Genomic DNA, 24805 nt, shown 5'->3' on the forward strand with positions numbered 1-24805 from the left:
TTAATGGGCCTATAAATTATGGCGGTACTGTCACTTCCCTACAAAATTTACTACTCAAACATTCAGTAGATGACGACACGCAGCTATGGAGAATGAAGTCGAATGGTAGGATTTTTTTTCTCAAAACGCGTCTCTTGTATGCGATCGTTCTCGAAAAGAGAGTATATTTGGGTACTATTTTAACAGTACCGGTGGAGGGGCTGCCCATTCCTGAATAGAAAGTAAGATACTTGTTCTCGGCACTTCGGCGCGAATTGAGATTTGAACCACAGTTTAATATCAATATTCGGCGTTTAAACGTCCTTCGGTGCATGAAACGTTCGTGTGTGCACCGCGAAGTGAAATTATGCCCATTTGGTCATCTATTTGTGTGTAAAGAAACTGTTTTTGTGTCGTTTCGAGGACATATGCGGCTCAATATTCGAATGGGAATGTAGTTTGGTGTCAGATTTCATTCCGCTTTAAAGGCTAAAATGACTGGCAGCATTAGGTAATATAAAGTTTCGTTATACAAGGAAAAATAAATACTAATTTCTATAAGAATTGTATATTTAACAATTTCAACTGGTGAGCAAATACCGACCGAAATATGCATGAAACTTTTTATTTACGTTTATTATATTTATTTTTTAATTTTATATTGGTCTATTTCTGAATTATTTTATTCGATTTTCATGGCAGTGCTGATATAGGGTATAAGATCCGGATATCAAAAAAATTCCCGACTACTAAAGTTAATAAAATATTACAATATGCGGTATCTACATTTCAACATATGTACAAAGATATTTAAAGCACAAAAACTAATGCTATGCTAAAAAAATGATATTAATAATTCCACCGCCGACAAGACCGCAAAGACTGTTTAAATAAATATTGGTAGAGGCCAATCACCGTACCTTGTGGCATACCGTATTCCAGTGATTTCCGATCTTGACCTATTGAAGCGGTCAGCAAGGTAACTGTCAAAGACGTCCAACACAATCCTCCTCACTTCGCCGGCTGTTTTAATTTTTTGTGCGCTTTTGTAAAGTTACTAGCATATTCGAGGCACGATTTTATTCAAATTTAGTTTCTAAACCAGATCTTGATGCGTTTAAAATCAAAATGGATTGGAATTTTTGGTTTGCATTGTTTGTTGTTTTTCAAGCTCTTACTGAGGCCCTGTAATAAAAAAGTATACATTTTCAATGTTCTCCCAACAGCATTGGTTTATATTTGGCAATCGATTTCGAAAAGTGTTGCTACGTTATGTTGATACTAAAGCGTGTTAATTTAATCATTCCATTGGCGTTTCTATCAAATTGTGCAAAAGTACTAGGACACTACTCTAGTGAATTAATTATACAGTGCGAGGTCCTAAATTTTGCAGATTTTGTAGCATTGTTTGCAAATTTGCACGGCTACCTAAAGCAAATGCTTCGAGTTTTTGTTTGTCTTTCGAAATAGTTGATAATTCAATTTAAAAAAATTATTATTTTTATGACTACGCCCAAAATTGCTAATTTCGAGTTAAAAGTTAAAAATATTTAAATATTTTCAGAGAATTTTCAAGGTCAAATAAAAAAAAATTACTGAACTTTGTATATTCTAAATCGCTACCTTGAACAGTTTAAAATTGTTCCCACTTTCCTTTGTTACCTGTTATATATTTTATAAACAAGGGCTAAAGATTTCTATTGATTTGATTGTCAATTGTATTAAATAGTGAAATAGAAAAAAGTGATTCAACTCTTAAATGTTTTTAAAAATAATTTATCTTACCTTATGTCAGAAAGGAGTTTAAGGAAGAATCAATCAAGCAATAAACCACAACAACCTCAAAGCAATTAGATGCGAAAATCGTTAACTGAAGTCATAAAAAGCAGGGAGACCTTCAGTATCAATTTATTTGCTGCAAATTATGTCTACTTGACTATCTAAGATGCGGCATCCTTTCAAAATCACTTTAGACACACGTAAGAATGTTACGCGATCTGACTTGACGTATTTAGGTAAAGAGGATGTTCCTCAAGGTCGATGGTCAAAGGATGTATACAAATATGTTCACAAAAAAATTCTATTCTCAAGAAAAAGGATTTAGAAATTAATTTCTTGTATTATCCAAATTGAGTAGGTACCTTACCTAAAAGTTATTTGCCAAAAAAAAACATAACCATTTTGTCTGATGCGCTCGTAATTGTATATTTTATTCCGTATAACAATTGACGGTAGAAACCTTTCAGTTTAAGGTAATTTGGTTACAGCAGCAAAAAATCCCACATTTAAGACTAGCTTGAGGTAATATTTTTCATGTACCGATTTATCAAGGTCATTTTGTGCCATAACGATATTATGGTGCTCATAGAATCTAATTCTAGAAATTATTTTTAAGATTACCTTGGCGATATGGCTGTTTTTTTCAAAATTTTGCATCGAATATATATAATATATAATGATATTGGATGTAATACTGCTAATGTTGTTATTATCATTAAGTTATATCAGGACCGATTGCTTAATACTTAAATAAACGAAAAATTCGAATTAGTCGGTCGCTGGTTTTCAGTACCCACAACAAAAGGCCATGCATAAATTACGGCCATCACGTTCCATTGAACCCAAAGTCTCGTGTGGGGATTAAACAATCTCGCAAAAGTGGAAATAAAAAACAACACTGATTACTTGTTATTGTCTAGATAACAATTACGCATAGAATAAAATGAGTTCAAAAACTTTTCCGGATATAATTATTATGCATTGTATCGTTATGCGTATATGCAAATATTGGTAAACAATCCGGACATTTTCCTTAGAGCGTATTAAAATATTTTCCAATGTTAATTAATTCTGTATTTTTTGCACAGTGAAAACCAAGGATGCCGCAAAAAGCCTATATCCCGTGTGAGGCGCGTCCTTCCTCAGATCATAGCAGTAACCGTCAAGAACGTACTACTATTCGGTTTCGGAATGACCTTAGGTTTCCCAACCATCCTCATTCCGAACCTGTCCGGCGATAACCCGAATGAAAAAATAGCTCTGGACCAAGAGGCTTTATCTTGGATAGGTAAAATCAATTATTTGTTTTACTTTTAAGTTATTGACTCGCCTTAAATTCTTCCGCAGTGATTTTGATGTTTGTTTATTTGTATATTTTTAAAGCCCTTTAATATGCATACCTATGACATGAATATGGCGTAGTAAAGTAAACTATAACTTCTTTTGTGAAAAATGTACTTTGGTGTAAAAATTGGCGACCAAGGCTCCTCATACTGTTTGTTGCGTTTGCGGCGAAGCATTAAGAAACTGGCAAAAAAGTAGGAATAAATGTTTAAGCTTTGTTGTTCCGATGATATGCGGAGAGCCTAGGAATCACAGTAATGATTGTTATTTTTGTTCGTATAATTTTCAAGGATTCAACAGAAAAAATAAGAAACAAACTGTGTATTACAATACTGACTCTGCTATTCGACAAGTTCCTCATGGACCAGATGTACCGATACCTACCGCCCCAAAAGAACTAGAAAAGGTCAAGGTATCCAATTCCGACTCAGATGACTCAGATTTCAGAGAGAGCGAATTAAAAGATTTAATAGAGATTTGCACCTTCCAAAGGATGCATACGAATTGTTAGCGCCCAGGCTTCGTGACAAGTATTTAATCTCACCTGGAGTCACATCAACTTTTTCCGGGATCGCGAAAAATAGTTATGTCAATATTTTACCCAAGAACGGCAGCTAGTGTATTGCAACAATAGTTTCAAAATTAGCAATTGTACCGCACATAAAAGAAGAATGGCGCCTGTTTATTGACTCAAGTGAGCGTAGTTTAAAAGTCGTTTTATTGCACAATGGTAACGAACTGGCCTTGGTTCCCGTTGCACATTTAAAAGAAACATATGAAAATTTAGAACTTCTATTGAAGAAAATAAACTACCAGGAACATCAGTAGTGGAGACCAAGGGGGTTATACAAAATTTCCATGCTTTATTTGTCAGTGGGATAGTCGGGGAAGAGATAGACATTGGACTCAAATAGAATGGCCCTCTAGAACAAGCCTTACAGTTGGTAGCAAAAATGCAAAAAGATAGCTTAGTTGACGCCAAACAAGTTTTAATGTACCCTATTTATATCAAACTTGGCCCAATGAAGCAGTTTGTTAAAGCCCTACACAAAAATGGACAGTGTTTCAAATATTTGTGCCAGAAATTTTTAGTCAAATTAAAAGAAGATATTTTTGTTGGGGTTTCGTTTAAAGAAATAATTGATAAGTTTGGGAACTCCAAGGATGGAAACTACGAATGAATTGTTGAAAAATATGTTACAACACTCTCATCATCTATGTTGTAATATGAGTTTTTAAAGCGCATTTCCTATTTTCACACTTGAACTATTTTCCTGAAAATCTTGAAACCGTTAGCGAAGAACAGAAAAAGACAAATATTTCACTCAAAAAAGTTTGAGTAAAGTTTTTTTATTTTTTATTTTAGAAATATCGTTTTTAATATTTGCACAAAAATCTTACGTGAAACAAATAAATGCATAGATTTTTTAAAATCGACCTACCAAAATTATATAAAATCAATTTTCAAAATAAAAACATCTGTCAAAAAGTTTAATTTTGTAGACCTGTGTTATTAATGGCATGCAGTATAAATCTATTTATTAAACGGATATAATTCGCAAAAGTTCTTGAAACTTAAAAGATTTAAACATATTGAAAATCTTTCAACATTGAAACTCAAATTGTTTCCCAATCCTAGTTCGATAAGATTTATATCTTGCAGGATCAGTGAATCTTCTATGCGTCCCTCTAGGCTGTTTTCTATCAGGCGCTCTTACCCAACCTCTGGGCAGGAGAAGAGCCATGCAGCTGGTAAACTTGCCATTTGTAGCTGCCTGGTTGCTGTTCTTCTTTGCCACCGAGGTGTGGCAGATATTCCTGGCATTAAGCTTGACTGGAATGACTGGAGGTCTTTTAGAAGCTCCCGTGAGTTTACATTCTACCAACAACTTATTAGTGGATACCAGATCAAACGCTAGGGGGAAACTGCGCAAGATCATTCCGATAATATATATGAAAAATGTCGTACAAAGACGTCCACATTCACACCAACCATTAGCCAATAGCACCATTGCCTTCTGGCTTAGTTTAAACTACCTTAACCAATTTTTGGGAGATACTTTATTATTTTCTTTAAAATATAGCCACAATCAAATTAATTATGTTTTAATTGATTTAGTTGAAATTTTGGAAGTAGTGTGGTGCAGAAAATTCGGCATTGACTTGTACGTAAAAATTCTGCTTCTAGAGACGTAAGTAGATGTATAGTGCCGATATAAGCAACAGAAACCGTACATAACCTCAATTTCCTAACCCCCCCGCAGCGGGGGCCCCCCGCGCGTGGCGTCCTAGTGTCCCCCCTGTCTACCAGAGTGCGCTCCGCCCCCCACCCAGCTTGTGTAGCGTCCTGTTTTGCCCCGGTTCCGCCCGTCGCTGCTAGATGTCGCGCGCTTGTGTCGCCAGCTTGTGTAGCGTCCTGTTTTGCCCCGGTTCCGCCCGTCGCTGCTAGATGTCGCGCGCTCCGACCGTCGTAGGCCCCCCCGGTAGAGGGCGGTGACGGTGCGGCGCGGAGACGGTGTGGCGCGGTGACGCGGGGGATCGAGTCGTCGGTAAACAAGTCGAGTGACTTATACAGAGTGTCTCAATAATCACGGTTTAATAAAAGAAAAACTATAGATACAATAGTAAATATTTATTAGCTCATATGTAGACAACGTAATGCTTCGTACAAGCGGTGTTTCTGGTCCATGAGATTTTCTACTTCATCGCGGTCGAGGATAATTTCGTCGCCATGATCCTGTTTCAGTATCAACTCACAGCTCTCTTCTTCGTTCGAATAGGTCACCTCGATACTGCTCCCGATGTAGACTGTTATGTCGTTCCAGAACATGATTTCTCCCACCTCGTCCTCCAGAAAGAACAAAAAATCCCAAAAATCCTGGACTTGAAAATCTATGTGCTTGTTCTTGAAGATGAAACGGACACCTGAATTCTTTATTTCGAAAATCGTGTTTTCATCGATAGTGACCACTTTGTTACACATTGCGACAAACAGACTGACTTCGGTATCAAATTCAAATGTACTTATATATCAACAACCCCCCACTATCGGTGTAATTAAGAGAGATATTTACATTTAGTCAATTTGAATAAGCATTTTGCCAAAAGAAGCAAACAAGCGCACGTAGTTACATATAGCGGGATTAAAATAGTTTTTCGACCTGCCGAGATGTTGTATTCGTTACCGCAAATGTCGTTAACGCCGCCGCTGGTGTTATTGGAATTCTTGATAGCGATCGTTTGCCATTCGCCGTGGTCTTCGTAGCTCCGGTTCGCGAAAACGAAACGTACCTTGTAATTTAAATACGGCTTATCTGCGGTAGTGTTATTCGACAATGTCACGCTAAAAGTTTGTAGCTTGTCGATTCCGTTGACCTGAGCGAGTTGCATACGCGTCCACGTATCGGGCCAAATGCACCGATTATTATGATTTTTGAAACAAACGAACGCTTCAATCACATCCTTAGGTTTATGTATATAGAAAACGTTTTGTACCACAGCCGACAACAAAACAAAGTGAGCACTTAACAAAACCATGTTTCTAGCCCGAATGAATCTATCCTAGATCTCGGTAACTGCTTTTATAACACTCAAACAATAATGACATTTATTCTGGGGAGGTGCCGGGCCGTCGATATGCATTTTGCTGTCCGGTCTGTTATAGTGAACAAAGCAGGGCAAATGAGTTTGCAATTCAAAATTGTTGCGATGTCGTACTGGTAACTTATGCCACATATTTAACAAATCGTGCGGTCTCACATGCTCCAAGAAATGTTGCACAGGAATCAATTCAAGTTGATCGGTATCCAAGCTTCTAAAATCGTCGAAGAAAACTAACTTCTTATTCATTGTTGTGAAAGATCGATAACTTTCTTAACAAATCCCTAATTTGTTTAAAGACACTCTCTGTGGGACAATTAATTGCGACAAGACTCAAGTCTATTTCACCGACTCTCGTTAATTTATTCAAAAATTCGTTGTATTCGTAATACGTTTTCTCTTTGAAAAAATACAAATGTCCGTTGGTGTATCGAAACGCGCCCGACAAATCGTCGGGCAGACCCGGAAACAGTTCCGTAGTAAAACCGTGTTCACTCGCACTCAAAGAACACTCGTCTATTTCTGCATAGTAGCGTTTACCGTAAAATATATACGTTCGACCGCCATACGTATTAAAAATAGCGTTCACTGTTTTACCCGCAGGCACACCCAGTCGCTGGACGCTTTGTCGGTCGCCCACTACCGTGAAACTCGGGAAGTGAAGTAAATAAAACGAATCACCGGTGACTACCAAAAGTTGTCCGTTGGGTCTCTGGTAGATATGCGAAATAGGAGCGTAAATAGGGACATAATCTGATATCATTTTAGGTTCCATGTAGACTTTATCACCTAATCTTATTATCCAAACCCATTTGTCGTAAAATAGATACATATGATGGTTAGACGTAACCAAAAATATGGATGGATTTACGTGACACAAATCTGGTACTTTTGTTTCGTTTTTCCCTATCGGAGGTTTCGTAGTTGTGGTAGTAGTGGTAGTTGATGTTGTTGTGGTCGGAGTTGTTACGCGGGCGGTGGTTGTGGTTTTTTTACCATATAAACGTTGAAGACCTGCAACATCGTCGTATGACAATGTCTTAGAATTTAAGCTATACCAAGGGTACATAATGGCATTGCGATCGTTACTGTGCGCCAAACCCAACGTATGTCCAATTTCGTGGAACAACACAGTAAACAAGCTCGTTTTTCCTCCGGGCGCAGGCACTTCTAAACCGTAGTACCAATCTTCGGATTTATCCAAATGAACTTCCACGCACTCTTGTTGTTGATTTGGAAAAAATGCATGTCCTAATATGTTACCCCTTCCGTCAAAAGCAAAAGGACAGGATTCGTTCCCTTTACATCTTATGCTTTGTCTGTGGGTAGTATATTTGTCAGACATCAAAATCATTATATCCGGCTCTGAGTAATTTAAGAAAAAATTTAAATTTGATTCATCACTCCATATTTTAAAAACCTCGGTTGCCAGCACTTTTAACTCTTGATAGTGACTGGGCGGTACTTGAATATACCAATTTAAATCCGTTTTCTGCCATCGCGAAACAGTCGTGAAGGCATTTTCTATTACACCACATCGGGGTTTATTTATTAGTTCGACGGTTTCGTTATTAAGAGTACCATCCACCGGTAAATTATAGAAATCCTGAAAATCCATTAGGGCACGTTGCAAACTCGACGCATTGATCTGCGTTAAAGATTCGTTGTCGTTAGGTGAAAGGAATCCGAATTTTTGTAAATATTCAATCACACCTTCCTCGGGCAGCGCGGCGACTATCGTCGACACGTCCGAACAGGTAGTAAAGACAGCGTAGCATAGCAACAAGACTCTCATCTCGTTCAAGGTCAGTAAAATACTAAAATGTATTCGGTTCCTAGCTAATCTTTTATAGGTAAAATAACAAAGAGAAGTGATGAACCAAACGCTTTTAGTCGCTATTTTGCGTGAGATGACGCAGAATATTACTCGAGAAATGGAACGAAAAAAGAATTATACTTCAATAGATTACAGTTTCGCAGTTTGTATTCATATCATAGCATTAGCGTGCTTTATTTTTACGTGTAAATGTATTATTAATTTTTTTGGATTGAAATAAAAAGTCTTATTTAAATAAAGAAAGTTTTATTTCATACAGGGATCCTTGAATACAACCAATTATATAAAAGGGCAGAATTTCTCAACGCGCACATGCGCAGTCTTCCTCCGGAGTGAAACATGCAATGGGCGTGATCCGGTTGAAATTTCGGCGGATTCAACCAATTATCATCATCGAATTTCTCCACGTTAATGACTCTGCATGCGACATCCTCCTGATCCATTTTCGACATTAAAAATTCCATTTTTGATCTTCCTCTCACGTATATCAAGTCAGCATTTTCTATCAGTAGTCCGATCAACGTATCAATGTCGGAATATTGAACAAAACCAGAACTGTATTTGAGACCGTGATGATATTGTTCGAGCCAGCGTACCGTTCTTTTTTCTGCACCGGTCAACGTGCAATATTCACGCGGCGGTTTCAAAACGTAATGACTAATTTGACATCCATTGTAGACAGCCATTTCTTTAACGACAAATCCATCTTCTAACTGGAAGCCTTGAATATCTACCGCAACGATGCGCATTTTTAATATGACTGGTTAAGATTAGGTTCCTCCGGCGGTATTTATGTTAGATTTCGAACAATCTCGCTGAGCGGTAGTTGTTCCACGATACAATCGTGAATGATGATGCAATAGGCACGTGTATTCGCGGGAAATCCCTTTTTTGCTTCGATGTCTAACTTTACGTCGACAGTGCTGGATTTTACACTGTCGTTTCTTCGAGAACAGTCAATGACGAAAATCGCGCAGTTTTTGAAAGCCATATAGTCAAGCAACGCAGTTTTTTCCTCACATCCCTTATAACTGGGGTAGAAATCCGTGTAATTGTGATGCGCTTCCACGAAGTCATTCTTTTCAAAATCTAATCGTAAACGTTCGTGAGGGTAATATTCTCCGTTTAGTGTTAATCTTATATCCGTTACGTCGACGTGATCGAAAAGCGTCGCATTTTTCGCTTCGTTGTCTTTGCGATTTGTTTGAAAAGCGACTATTACGTATCGGGGGCTTTCGATAGCCGCGCACGTCTTGACAGACCAAATTTCTTTGGTAGAGCCCGCGGTTAGGGCAGGATATTCATGAAGTTCCCATCGTCTATAGGGTATCAATATGGGTTGATCTAATCTAATCGATTTCAGCAGAGCCAATTTGATTTCGTCGTTTGGAAATATGTGCTTGACCCTAAGATCGACACTATCAATTTTTAATTCCGCCGTTGTTTTAATTGCACTGGCCGCAACACCGCCCATTGGTTTAATTATCATACAATTTTTGTCATGTCTGGCTCTTACCAATCTTATGGTTTGTTTTCCACAAGTTATCATATTATAATCATTAAATATGTTTAAAAAGTGTCGTAACGGGATTCGCATGCTAAAATGGCCATTTTCTGTATCGTGAATCGCATTTTCAGGGAAATTCCAGCCGGAAATATCTAGATGCGATGAGTCATCTTTCGAGTAACATAGATAACCTCTAATCGTACTAACTATACCCGGATCACGCACGCTATCCACTTCTTTCCCATTCAGCTCGTACGATATAGTTTCAAAAAAAAATGCTCCTGCATTGTTTACAAATTGCACTTGGTCGGTTCCCGTGAGACGTTTCAGCGATCCCTTAATGCAAATAGCAGCGTCGTACATAAGCAGCCAGGCATCTCCTTGATTGATCGTGATCTCAATGGTGTCGTTGTTCAAAAAAGATTTCACAAAGGGATGATAGGTGCGGGTCTCCACGCGCTGGATAGATTCATCAAATTTTGGCTTTCTGTGTATGTCGAATATTTGATTCGATAACATCGTAGCCCAGTGATCGGAGAAATTGTTTGTTGCTCAATGTAAGACGACCTTTACGGATACGCCTCGGTTTTGTTACTAACCCTACCGTTTGGATGTTCGCTTTTTTATATTCACCAGCGTCTCCGATTGAGTTGAAAATCAACATTACGTTAATTTTTTAAGTTCCAATCTAATGATGATTTCTTCACCTCGGAAATTAACCAACTCAAAGTTTTGATCCAGAACCTGTAGGGTAATGTTGTAGATTTGTCGTTTGTTTACTGGCAAGTACGTTAGATATTTAGGAGTTTCGTCGATGGCGTACCCCGGATCGACGGACAAGGCAAACTCGTAAATTGTGTGCGAAGGTCTGTCGTTGTAGAACGCTCCAGACGTTATGTTACTATCTACATGTATCGTTCGCACTTTTATTATATCCACGGGTAAATCTGAGGAATGCATAATATTGGGCTCCAAAATTTTCTGTGAAAACCCCAATAATTTTCCGATACTGTCCGAGTGTTGTTTAAAGTTTACCCCGTATACGGGGCTGTAGATTTCACACTTTATCGTATTATTGTTGGGTTTGATTGATATCTCCTCTATTAACTTTGGGATCGTATTCTTCTCTTCCTTATTTTTTGGCAGATGTTCGTTAATGTAGGTTTCAATGTCGCTAATTTCATAGGACCCGGTCGGAATTTCAATTACGTTTTCTTTATTGTTACCATCGAAGTAGTAAAATTTATTCGAACCCTTATCTATGTTGGGAATGTTGTTGTAAGAGTGGAATCCAATCAGCGCTAAACCGTACTCTACATCTTCATCCAACTGCAGCGGATTGACAAAGTCGATGGATAATGTCGACGTGTTCCCTTTTAACGTAAATATGATCGACATGTTGACTGCTTATAGATCCGCGATTTCAGTCCTTTTTATAGAGAAATTGCAAACACAAATGACCGCAATTGTATTGCGTAAACTTTTGATATCTATCGTGATTATAGTAGATATTGGCGCTGTTGCCGAAATATTTAACAAGTTCCGCGGGTGGTTTAAGGTTACCGAAACTGTCAAAATACTCAACATCGTTTCCCTTCCTCTTTTTGTATGCTACCCAGTGGGTTCCTCTATTTCGACGAACATCCAAATTTACGATTCCGCATTCTTGCGATCTGATTCGACGGGGTAAACTATCTCGCATAAAAACACCCCTGAAGTGAGGAATTTTTAATTTGCGCGCCAGAGATATTAAATCGACGTCGTATAGAGCCCTTCTGGGTAGCTTTATTGGGAGTTTTTTTGTTTCTTCAGATAAAGACCGAATCCGCCGCGCGGACTCTTTTTCAAGAATAGACCCGATCCCTTTTTTCCAATCTCTTCCATAGCTCGGTTATGGCGGTTGTCCTCTTCGAGTTTCTTTCGTGCGTTTTTCGCATCGATGACAGTTTTAGCGATAGCAGCGGCTCCGCCCGAGAGCGAACCTAAAGCCCCTAGCGCTCCTAATAACGGTAAAAGTGGTAAAATACCGCCCGATTTTGATTCGAACGGAATAATTCTAGGTACCCTAATTTTTTTACGTCCTCCCGCTTTTCTTACAGCGGCTCTGCCAGCTCGAAGCGCTTCCAGTGCCGATCTTCTAAGCATTTTAGGGTTATCGATATGAAACAATTGTTTCTTCTTTAATGCATTGCGAACCTTTTTCACGACACCCTGTCGAAACGAAACAGAGGGACGCCGTTGTTGACCCATACCGAGCTTACGTTTAGTTTTCATAGTCGCGGTGACAAAGAATGCGGCAGCTTTTTCACCAAACTTTGCGTCTTTAGATTTTACTCGCTGCCACGCACGCGTTTCCAATTCTTTATCCGCTTTATGACGTTCGTCTAACGATTTGTTTTGCCAATAGGCAATGTCGTGTACCTTACACGCAGCGTCCAAAGGATTCACCCCGCTATCGCCTCGGTTCAAGCGTTTTTCCAATTTTGTACCGGGACCGCAAAACTGGTAACCCGGAATGTGTACTTCAAAAGGTAACTTGTTAATAAGCGTGTTAACGAGACCACTTCCGGACGCGAAGCATAACATACTAATTAAAGGAAATTGCTTGTGTCGTATATATATACGAGGTGTCTCGAATAAACATTGTAGTCATGCGGGTGGTGCAGCAGAAACTCAAGCTCCCCATCGATAATTTAGATTTGGTTTGCGGAGATGGTTTCTTTAACAAAAGCAAACACGGTCAACTGCTACCCAATTCATTTAGGGCGGTGTTTTGCGGACCTAGCGGTTGCGGCAAAACCAACACCATGTTAGCGCTACTCTTTAACCCCAACGGGGCAAGTTTCGAAAATGTTTACGTCTACTCAAAGTCGTTGTATCAACCAAAATATCAACTGTTATCTCGCGTATTGAGCAATGTCAAAGGAGTTGGATATTATCCCTACAGTGAAAGAGACTCGATAATCGACCCCAGCGACGCGAAAGAGAATTCTCTGTTTATTTTCGACGACGTGGCGTGCGACAAGCAAGATAAAATTCGCGAGTATTTTTCGATGTGCCGACACAAGGCCATCGACGCTATTTATCTCTGTCAGACATACTCCAAGGTACCCAAGCAATTGATACGTGACAATTGCAATATTGTCGCGTTGTTTAAACAGGATGACATGAATTTACGTCACGTTTATGATGAACATGTCTCACCCGACGTTTCATACGACACGTTTAAACAAATTTGTTCCGAGTGCTGGAAAGAAAAGTACGGCTGTTTGATAATTGTCAAAGATTTCGACGTAAAAAACGGACGCTACCGCAAGGGTTTCGATAAATATATAAAAGTCGATATTTAATTGTCGATAGAAACAGTCATGAAGGCGACGTCCGCCGACATCGCCGACGCGGCGCTAAAAAAAAAAGTAAACGAGTTGTCTAGATCTATTCGAAAGAAGTATTTAACATTAAAATTGGGTAAGAGCGAAGAGGATGCGTCAATTCGGAAGCTTTTCAAACCCGTCAGCGAGCCGCTAGAACGTATAGCAAAAATAAAGCTATCACCGTCACCGGCAGAAATAAAAACTGAACGTCGAGGTGTCAAGCGGGAACACAAAAAGGAACCGAACGAAGAAACAAAAAATAAGGTTAACGTATCATTTTTGCCTATGGAAGAAATTCAGGAAACGCCGGATCCCAATAAGAGCGTTGAGATGCAAAATATCGATGAGGAGGAAGATGATGTGTTTGACACATCGAGCGTGGCCAACGCATCCCTTCAATCATACCTGGAACAATATCCAGAAATTTCCCATTCATATATTCAAAATTTATGGGTAAAATCGCCCGACACCGATATTGTTTACGGACCCGTTTACGACAAAATATCATCCAAATGGTTTCTCGGCAATAAATCGCTGGATTTTCATCAAGGATCTGGCGATATTATTGTAGACGGCGAGAGATATTCCGGTACCCGCGGCTTGTATAATTTGGTGTTTTTGAAAGATCCCATAGCATACACAAAAGACGATTTGGCACAATATAAAAAAATAATGGAGGCTACCCAGGTGCACAGGGACGCGATCGGACGTTTGAAAGGCGCATCGACTGTACCAAAATATACCAAGGTCATCCGACCCTTAATAAAATCTCAGTCGCGTTCGTACTCGTACAGCGGTCAAGGTTATAATATGCGTTATAATGACGCTCCTACTGAATATGTATACTGGGACGACGTCAATGAACTCGTAGAGCGTCTGAAATTACTAATCGCGTCGAAACACGCAGGCAACACGTCTCATGATAACGAAATAGTTTCAATCGTTGAAGAGCTAAAAGAATCAGGTTTTATACGTTAGTTTAACGATGAGTCTGGACAAGTTTGGACGTTCTAGCGCGCTGCGCTCTAAACGACCCTTCACTAATACTGTGATTAGAAGCGCCCTCGACTATATGCCAGACGGAAACGTCAATATGAACAATTTAAAAATTTGCAATGTCCAAACGCCTAGCGACGACGGTGACGTGGCTAACAAAAAATATGTGGATGAGACAAGTAATTTATTAAAAATTGCATTGAGAAAGATTATTGGACAGAAACTCGAAGCGTACACGAAAAGATTACAAATTGAAGACAAAACTAAATTCTCGCGTCTTGAAGAACAACTGAAAATGAGTAGCACTACACTCGAAAATGAAATTATGCAGTTTCGCGAAGTTTTCCACCAAAAGCTAAGCGAAATGAGCGCAAAGAAAGATTTGGAAAAGCACATGACAAAAGTCGCCGTTTTGTCACAGCAATTTCATGATATTGTAACCAAAATGGAGCGACTTACGAACGAAAATGAGAATATAATGAAGGTATTGAAACAAAGGGTTTTAAATCCTCCATCGCAACCGAACACACATTATGAATAAAGAGAAGGTACAACTGGTTCGAGAACTGCACAAGCCGGCACGCAGAAATTATGCTCGCCGCCGGACTATAATACGAGGGATGGATGACCTGTGGCAAGCGGATCTGGCCCAATTAGATCGCTACAGCAAACAAAACAGAAATTTTAAATTCGTGCTGGTTGTGATAGACTGTTTCTCAAAATATGTATGGTGTCGCCCGTTGAAAACCAAAACCGGGGTCGAAGTCGCCAAGGCGTTTTGAAAAATTCTCAAGGACGGACGGCACCCTCAAAACTTGCAAACGGATCTCGGTAAAGAATTTTACAACGACACGTTTCTGAAACTTGTGGATAAGCATAAAATTAACCACTATAGTACGTATAGCATAAAAAAGGCCTCAATTGTCGAACGGGTGATACGTACCCTCAAAGAGAAATTGTTTCGACATTTTTCTTTACGCGGGACGTACAAATGGATCGATGTGCTCGCCTCTATCGTTGATGAATACAATAACACAAAACATAGAACGACGGGTACGAAACCCATCGATGTGAGTAAGAGCAACGAAAAGAGAATTTTGAAAACCGCGTATAGTAGCATAAAAATATTCGGTCCTCGTAAACTTAAAGTCGGCGACATCGTTAGAATCAGCAAAGTCAAGCACGTTTTCAACAAAGGTTATACACCGAATTGGACCACGGAATTGTTTAAAATTGTTAAAGTACGGGTTACTAACCCCGTAACGTATTTGCTTCAAGATATGCAGGGTAAACCCATAATGGGCGGATTTTATGAAGAAGAATTGCAGAAGACAGTTAACCCGGACTTATATCTCGTCGAAAAGGTGTTGCGCAGACGAGGCAATATGGTTCTCGTGCGCTGGTTGGGATTGGATAAGTCGCACGATTCGTGGGTAGACAACGTAGACGTTTTGAAATAAATTTAGTCTCGATTTAGAAGTTCTGACATAAATACGTGTATATGATGGCTCAAGAGAAAATTGTGACATCCAACGAATTGTATAATTTATTGGAAAATTTCGAGTTGCAATTTCCTTCATCAGAAGTGCTCCCGTCCAGCTTCGTTCCTGTAGAGCAACAAACCAAAAAATCTGCGACCAAACGAAAACAAAGTGCGTCGGTCGTATCCCGCAAGAAGAAGAAGAAAACTACCACAAGTGAAGCGTTTGCAGCTCCAACGTCATCCGCTGATTGGCTCGAAGTGTTCACGGACGGTAGAGAAAAAAGTGTCATTTGTGAGGCATTCAATTTAAAAAGAAACTTGGCGTCTCAGTTGTCGGGATTAGAGTGCAATATCAACGAAATTGAAACACAAATTGCGCTTTTTAATACAGACTTGCAAGTGGCGCGGATGCAAGCTCAAGAGTGCAAAAGAAAACTAGAACAATTTAATAATTTAGCATTTAACGAAATTGTAAAATAGTAATAATGTATATAATAAATAAATTATACAATTACAAACTTCTGTGTAATTATTATGCGGTGTTGTGGTGGTGGTAAAAAAGAAAATAGCGTCTAAATATATACATGTTTATTCTTGTTGCAATACAATGGAATACAATCAATACATAAAAGTCTTATCTACAGTTACATATGTTATAATAAAACCACAGTATTAATAGTTCAATGGACTATCAGAAAAGCGTAACTTTTTTCCATATTTCCTCTCATCGTGAAGCATTAAATTACATTCATCTTCAGTTTCTACAGTGAACAAAACTTCTTCAAAGCAGCTTTGACACCAAAATTGTTTATCGTGATATACATCATTCAAATTATTTATATCCAGCTGTAAATGATAGTGATCCAATAAAAGTCTAAAATTTTTCTTTTTAAATTTTTTAACTACTTGAAATATAAAGTGACAAGATTTACAAACTAAAATTTCCGAATATTTTATCCTGTAATAACTGACCCATAAACAGTAAGCGGATTCTCCGTCAAAATCAATGGTTGGAGTTGCCAAAATGCTATTTCTGTAAGACGATCCAAATCTCTTATTCAACAGAATGAATTCTAAATTTAATAAAGAATTGCCATCAGACTGGAGCGCTAATTGTTTAAGGTACTTCCATCTATATTTCGAATAATATTTAAATATTAGTATCGTTAGTTTCCAAGGCAAAGGTGACTCAAGCAAAAAATCAGCACTACACCTAATATTTTCGCAAATTGTTATAATACAAAGGCTTTCTAATGTAAGTTGTTTGACCATAATCTGTAACAAAAATATATTAAAAAATAATTACGGCACTTTATAATGTCCCCACGGAAGCGTTTCATATGAATTCGGCAAAAGATAACGTTTATCGTCTAAAGGACTCAAGGCAACTTTTGTTTGTTCGATGCTAAATACATTGTGAGTGTATGAACGAATGGTTCGTTGAGTGGCGTACTTTTCCCTAAAATTTGTTAAGCATTCTACGTAGTCATCAAATGAAATTTTATTTTTTACAATATTGTACTGAATACCCTTTGACTTTTTAACTACCGAACCCGTTAAAATTTTGAAAGTATACATTTTCGACCTTAACCCCGCATAATGACTAATGATGGTGCCATTAGTCTCATCCTTCATCAACCCCAAAACCTTTTTGTTGATTTGCGGTATATTATAGGGATTGTCATTAGGATAATCAGACGTGTCAAATTTTGTTAAATCGGCCTTAATAACGCTTTCATATGCGTCATAACATTTGATATTATAAATGAAACTGTCCGTATCCATGTATTGAATTTTACATTTTTCGGGACCCAAATTTGGAAGCATGTAATTATAATGAAACTCGTACATGGTCGTTTTCGACAAATCCAATATGGACATTCCAATATAAAGTGGCTTATTAAAGCAAAGTTCCGATTTTTTTAATTCTATAAGCAACAAATTGTTATCAAGTATGGTTCTACTGTGAAATCTAGGACTAGAAATTAAATTTTTCGCACCGTAGCGACCATCCCACGCTTTAACAAATTTAACAATACGATGCTTGCGAATGTTTTCCATTGTTTTACCGTAAGCGGCATTATTAAACAATTTGTATAAATTTATACCAAATTTTGTCTTTGCTTGGGTTCTTAATTTATTATTATGATCGATATAACATTTCAACCAACGAGATTGGTTAAATTTTAATATTTTGTGAATTTTCTTTAGTACGAGACCGTTTTTGAGAGCCTGTTTTAAATTGCGATAGTGTATGACGTATTTTTCTTTATTATACAAAGTAGTCATTAGTTTTGGTAACTTTGAATTGGGGGGCACTCGATGTTCGGCACAAAATGGAAAATCTCTATGTGTGTCATGTAATTTCTGCGGGTATTCCAGGTCTACCTCTAGGATATATCCTTGGGAAGATTCATCTGGAATGTTCATGACAGTAAATGAATCAATCTCTTGATGAGACATCCAGTCGAATCCTCCGTAAGGAAGAGGCTCGCACATGGCCTTGCCATAGAGGTTATTGACGTCAAAGTACATGATATAGGAATCATCCCTGGATGAATCGTAGTGGGACATATATTTATTGTTGGCCTCCGCATATCTACCAACACACACCGAAATTCCACCTCGTATAGCCCGCTCGATAATCATAATTTGGTCAATGTCGCACAACGAAGGATGATCCGTTACCCATTTCAAATTTATTAATGTTAATCTCTAAATAAATAATATTATTTAAAGCCCACCCGGAATCACGTTCCTGAAACTCTGACATTTGATTTAAAATTTTATCTTGGACATTTTCAACAAACCAATCATTCAATTCTGTTCCTAAATCAACTACAGCATTTCCGGTACTCAGATATTTAACATCAACTTCGCCTTGGACATCATTTTTTGCCTTAATAAATTCACCGCAAAATGTGGTATTTACTTTCAGCAATAAAAATTTCTTTAAAATTTGACTAATTTTTTGTTGAAATATTGGACGACAATCGTTTAAAAATTGAATTAAATCTTTATGAAGTAAATTAATTATGACACCAGTCTGAACTCTTCCCTGGAAACACGACGCTACCGATTCCCATACAACCATTTCATTTGTGTTTGTCTCGCGGCTACTACTTTGTAATCCCAATCCAAAATGCTTATGTTGATAATTAAGAATAATTTTTCTAATAGCTTTCAGATGTTGAATTGTAGTTTGTAATTTTCTTTTTAACCCAATAGATAAATCCTTTTCGTTAGAAACGATTTGGTTGCAAGATTCAATATTTTTACTTAGTCTCCTAAGCCACACATCACTATCTCTAAGAGTGAACTTGTCGGAAATATGCTTTTTTAATTTTTGTAAGGTTAAAATTAAGATTTGCGCTCTATGAATGATCTGCTTTACGCGCATCGTGGTTTATTAAATATATAACAGTAAATAAGACTTACCCTGTATAATATGTTGATTAATTTTGAATTATTTTGAATTTCTTTAAAGAGTTGGGCTTTCCAATATCTTTGGATCCCTCGTAGACCAGTTTGTACTGCCCCGACGCAAAGTGTTCTAGTCTCGGACGGAAAGCTTCTGTCACGCGAGTAGGAAGAAATACTACGGAATTTTCTAATTGCAGCAACACGGAATTGCCAAATTTTGTATTAACAATTTTGGCTCTAGTAATTTTAAACGGAACGCCTATCGGCAATTCATGCAGTTTGACAATCGGCTGCTCAAAATCACCTTCTGCAAGACAGGTTTGATTCAGTTGACTTAAGTCCATCTATAAATTATTATTAATTTTTTTATCTCAAAATAAAAAAAATAAAAAAAACTTACGCTTAAGATTGCTGCTATTCTATTTGCGGTTACGGGTTGAGAGTACTAAGATGATCTTTAGGACCTTTATAAAATAATAACAAATGTTAAAGAATTAAAATAAAACAATAAAAAAGGTACTTACTGCTTTTTTGTACGAACACCAAACCACTAAGTTAGCTTCCACGTTGCACGAATAATACCAAAAACAACTACTGACAAAACAGAGAAAAATGAGATGTATTTATACGGTGCGAGAATACTTTCTAAAAGTTAACAAACGAAGACACCTCCACATGCGTTGCAACAAATTTTTCCCATTACGTTAATCCCACGGAGCAAATATAAAGGGGGCAATTAATTATTATTCTCAACAAGCAAAACAACTCGACATTTAGACTCGGCGCGTTTTGAAATTCCACATCCCATACGGAGATTGTAAAAAATGAAAGCAAGTTGGCCTTGATCTTTTGCGGCAACATACGTTCGTCCAACGTCCGAAACGGTTGCGTTCCCGTGTGAAAGCGTGTTGACCTTGAGACTTCTACCTGCACGGTTGTCTGGCGACAACATCGCGTCTATTCAAATCGGCGTTGGTGCTTGTGAATAGAAGACCTTTCGACTTTTAATTCAACCATGGAAGGGAGTGCATGTGTATAAATACGTTGCATGTGTATTATAGACTATATTCAGTGCAATGAATACAGAAGTGCGATGTCCATTTCCCTACGACCCTACAACTGGTAAGTTTTATATTTTAATTACCTTTATACAGTGCGCGTCTTCTCTTGTGGGTTTCAGTTTGGGTTATCACTTTTTTGGTTAGTTTCTACCTGTTTTTAAAATATGATACTCATCTTTTTTACGTTGCATAATAACCGATTTAAATTGAGTGTTTTTAATATCTTTTAAATGACAGTGAATGGAAAAGGGAATTTTGGCTTTTAAAAAATAAACAATTTTTAAATTTGTTTCAAAAATGTTTTATTTTTTGTACTAAAAAATTGCAGTTTGCCTTTTTGACAATAATAATCGAATTAAATTGAGCGTTTTTAATATCTTTTAAATGACAGTGAATAGGGAATTTTGGCTTTTAAAAAATAAACAATTTTTAAAATTACTGAAAGTTTTGTTTCAAAAATGTGCGTTTTATGGGGAAAACGCGAAATATATACATATTTTTGTTTATTTTTTGTACTAAAAAATTGCAGTTTGCCCTTTTGACAATAATACACTTACATTTAAATGACAGTGAATTGAAACGTGAATTTTAGTATGCGCGTATAACTTAAAAAACAATTTTTAAAATTATTTGATAACCCCCCTTTTTGGAAGTTTTGTTTAAAAAAAAAAATGTGTGTTTTATAGGAAACGCTACATATCATACTTTGTTTTGTTCTAGAAAAAATCGCGGTTTGTCCGTATGACAAGTCGCATATTATGTTGGCGCATCGCTTAGGGCGTCACATATTCAAATCACACAAAGAGTACCGGGGGTTAGAATTCCCGGTACGACATGAAACGACAAGGGAACATCACCAGCAGCAGGAGCAACCCGGTGGATCAAAAGAAACAAAGGAGCAGCAGGAGTACCCGGGTGGGTGGTCGACGGAGTGGGACGGCGAGGAGTGCACTTCGTATTTAGATTTCCTCCGGGAACGGGAAGAAGAACAACGCAAGGAACAGGAACAATGGGATGGTCGACTGAATCGACATAAAAAGAAGAAGAAACTCCTCGCCAGACCAATTTTATAAATAAAATAAAATAAAATGTATTAAAATTCAAGTTTATTTAATTATCCTCCCGATCCACCGCGTCACCGCGCCGCACCGTCACCGCCCTCTACCGGGGGGGGCCTACGACGGTCGGAGCGCGCGACATCTAGCAGCGACGGGCGGAACCGGGGCAAAACAGGACGCTACACAAGCTGGCGACACAAGCGCGCGACATCTAGCAGCGACGGGCGGAACCGGGGCAAAACAGGACGCTACACAAGCTGGGTGGGGGGCGGAGCGCACTCTGGTAGACAGGGGGGACACTAGGACGCCACGCGCGGGGGGCCCCCGCTGCGGGGGGGTTAGGAAATTGAGGTTATGTACGGTTTCTGTTGCTTATATCGGCACTATACATCTACTGACGTATCATACCTGCTCGCTTCCCCATCGAGTTGTCATATCATATTGGCGCTATTGGCAAATTTCACGGCTACTTATACTACTACTATGCCAAAAGAAGCCGATTTTATTTATAAGTGCCAACTTTCGAGGTATAGAAGCCTAACATAAAAAACTTTGTAATTGTGTTCCAAAATAAAAAAGTTATAATAGACCTATGACGTGAAAATATCGTAAACTACAAATAAAAATTTTATTACAACTCATTTGAACCAAAAATATAAAAAAAAATTGTCGGAAAGCATTGAAGATTAAACAATACTCATGAGACCGCAATAAATATTTTAGACGGATAGAAAGTTTATGACAGAACCAAACTATTGTAAGTCACCCTGTATTAGTTACTATTTTTATTATGTTTACTAATTTGAAACGTCGATTCAATTTTTTGAGTTAAATGGTCTAAAGTACATATCCAACCTATGCGTTATTCAATTTAGAAACATTAACTTCTTAACGTCATATTCTTGGCTGCCAAATCGAAACCGAAACATAAGACATGACTGACTTATGAAACTTTTTCAATTATCTGATTAAATTGATAATTAACTTGAAAGATGTGTAAGCAATCTATTAATTATTCGTATTATTTCACAGACTCTCACGTATCTAGCTGAAGTAACCACGCCTAACCTGCGAGGAGTACTGGCATCCACGTCTACTGTCGCAGTCATCGGCGGTATCCTCACCGAGTTCCTCTTCGGTACGTTTTTTCATTGGAGGACCGTCGCATTAGTAAGCTGCGTCGTGCCAATACTCTCTATCGCAACCCTCTTCTTGGTACCGGAAAGTCCGCACTGGCTAGTATCCAAGAACAAACTTGAAAGTGCACAGAAAAGTATCGCCTGGCTCAGGGGTTTCCTTCCTGTCGAAGACGCGAAGCAGGAATTCGACGAGTTGTGCGAACATCTGAGAAAAACTTCGAAGAAATCAACCCAGGGGAAGAAGATAATAAAGCTGATCGAAAACGCAAGATTATACACCAAAAGCAGCTTCCTTTGGCCATTTGCTCTTGTCACTTTGTCATTCTTCCTGGGTCACTTTTGCGGTATGACTACCCTCCAAACCTACGCCGTGACTATATTCGCGACCCTCAAAGCTCCTATCGACAAATACTACGCCACGATAATTTTGGGAGTATCAGAAGCGCTCGGCTGCATCTTCAGCTCTACGCTGGTGCATTTTATGGGCAAGAGGAAAATGAACTTTTTCTCATTGATCGGGTGCGGAGTCTGTTTTGGGGTAGTAGGGACGTACGCGTTTTCGATTGATGTCAGATATTTGCAAAGTGCGAAGATCACGGATCCAGAATCGTTGGAGACTAACAGTTGGATGCCACTGACCTTCCTCGTCGGTTCAGCATTTTTCAGCCATACTGGAATAAGAATATTGCCTTGGATGCTTATAGGTTTGTTGTTTTCGGTTCGGGTTCTTTGTTTCTTTGTTTTACTACCACGAGGATATGAGATATACTCTGTAGGTACAGTCTACAGAAAGAGATAGGAAATATCCTTCATGAATATAATTATAAAGTTATGCCATAAGCTAATAACAAATCTTCTGAACTTGATTATTGATTTTCAAAGCTTTTATATGGATAAATATGGATAAAATGGAAAAATTCAACAAAATTTTGTTTTTTCTTCCCAAAATTTCGAAAATATTTCTAGATATTTGCTACCAAAGCATCTTTTGTTATGTTAATTTATGCAAAGCAATTAGTTTTGAAGATTTTTTCCACAGTCCCCAATTGTTAAATCAAAATTATTTTTATTTTTTTAGTCCTAGTCCTAACGTAATCGTCATGTAAGTGCTCTCTTGGTATACCACCCACTGCTTTACTTGTTTTAATTTTTTGTGAAATGTAACATCTTCTTCAATACGAGTACGAAATTGTTCACAGTTTTTTTTAATTCTGGTTGTTCTTGTAGGCGAAGTCTATTACAACGACATCCGAGCTACAGCTTCCGGGTTCTCGGGAGCTGCCAGTTACATGCTGGCCTTTATTTCGAACAAAATATTCTTCTGGATGGTGAACCATTTCACGCTGCCGGGTACCTTTTGCTTCTACAGCGCAGTTAGTTTTATAGGATTTGTATTGTTATACTTTTTGCTTCCTGAAACGGAGAGGAAAAGCTTGCACGAAATCGCCGAACATTTTGGGGGCGGATTCAGTCTGACAAGAAAAGTGGCCGAGACAAATCGCGAGACACGAAATGGTGGAACGGTAAATGAAGGATTTTATGACGAAGAGGATTCGCAAAAGGGCGATATTGTGATAAAATTATGACATTTTGTATATCTTATTTAATTGTAACGTATTTTAAATATAATTTGACTTCACATTTCTGATTTTGTCCATTTTTCTTCTGATAAAACCTTAAAAATACAGTGAGAATCTGAAATAACTTATTCTGTTCTAACAATTTGAATGTTTATTTGAATCATAAAATAGTGAGCACCCCCTGTATTTCTTACTTGTATTTGAATCATTTTTTTATATTTTTTTCATTTTTATTAAAGTTTGTTAAATTATTTGATGTTTTAATTAATAAGAAGCATAAAAAAAAGAAAACTTTTGGCAATGGGCATTGATTTGACATTTTACATTATACCGAATAATTAGAATGTATTTTGCTGGAAATTTTTTAATATGTCCCCAAACTAACCAAAGTATAAGCGAACAAAATTCAAAAATTAAATTCAAAGGAAGCTTACTCCATAATGTTGTCCGTAAAATTAGGGTTCAGCTAGAAGGGATAATTCTTGGAATAATATTAAAATATTGATTACTGAAGTTTAAAGCTCTAAAGTGTTGAATATATCAATGGATTTTTTTTTGCTGGACTAAGCATAGTATTGTCTAAATTACGAACACCCTAACAACAACAAGTAACAACCTTTATCAATTAAGATCGATTGGGAATGA

At 37.9% G+C, this 24805-nt stretch overlaps 3 protein-coding genes across 6 annotated transcripts; 2 read left to right on the forward strand and 1 right to left on the reverse strand.

Annotated features, from left to right (window-relative positions):
• The first annotated feature begins 53 nt into the window (after positions 1 to 53).
• On the forward strand, positions 54 to 24335 carry LOC132697192 (facilitated trehalose transporter Tret1-like). 2 transcript variants are annotated; one of them, XM_060662497.1, is made up of 5 exons: positions 54 to 105; positions 2847 to 3046; positions 4766 to 4968; positions 22474 to 23284; positions 23808 to 24335. In XM_060662497.1, exons 1-5 carry the CDS (start codon positions 86 to 88, stop codon positions 24164 to 24166), a joined length of 1593 nt encoding a protein of 530 aa, XP_060518480.1. In that variant the 5' UTR covers positions 54 to 85; the 3' UTR covers positions 24167 to 24335. The 2 variants fall into 2 exon arrangements, with proteins under 2 accessions (XP_060518480.1, XP_060518481.1); XM_060662498.1 differs by lacking the exon at positions 54 to 105 and adding an exon at positions 274 to 490.
• On the reverse strand, positions 16693 to 20245 carry LOC132696555 (uncharacterized). 3 transcript variants are annotated; one of them, XR_009618050.1, is made up of 4 exons: positions 19847 to 20245; positions 19723 to 19786; positions 19338 to 19666; positions 16693 to 17174 (listed from the first exon to the last, which is right to left on the reverse strand). XR_009618050.1 is itself a non-coding variant. In XM_060661444.1 (3 exons), the coding sequence occupies exon 3, from the start codon at positions 18546 to 18548 to the stop codon at positions 17202 to 17204; it is 1347 nt and encodes a 448-aa protein (XP_060517427.1). In that variant the 5' UTR covers positions 18549 to 19629; positions 19723 to 19786; positions 19847 to 20245; the 3' UTR covers positions 17190 to 17201. The 3 variants fall into 3 exon arrangements, 2 of the variants coding, with proteins under 2 accessions (XP_060517427.1, XP_060517426.1); XM_060661444.1 differs by lacking the exon at positions 16693 to 17174 and having other exon boundaries at positions 17190 to 19629; XM_060661443.1 differs by lacking the exon at positions 16693 to 17174 and having other exon boundaries at positions 17190 to 19666.
• LOC132696983 (uncharacterized) lies at positions 20311 to 21803 on the forward strand. The gene is made up of 2 exons (XM_060662201.1): positions 20311 to 20444; positions 21104 to 21803. Exons 1-2 carry the CDS (start codon positions 20399 to 20401, stop codon positions 21454 to 21456), a joined length of 399 nt encoding a protein of 132 aa, XP_060518184.1. The 5' UTR covers positions 20311 to 20398; the 3' UTR covers positions 21457 to 21803.
• Positions 24336 to 24805: the final 470 nt, after the last annotated feature.

The sequence above is a fragment of the Cylas formicarius genome, unplaced genomic scaffold (assembly GCF_029955315.1).
Source record: "Cylas formicarius isolate icCylForm1 unplaced genomic scaffold, icCylForm1.1 PGA_scaffold_1__22_contigs__length_36826433, whole genome shotgun sequence".
Classification (NCBI taxonomy): domain Eukaryota; kingdom Metazoa; phylum Arthropoda; class Insecta; order Coleoptera; family Brentidae; genus Cylas; species Cylas formicarius.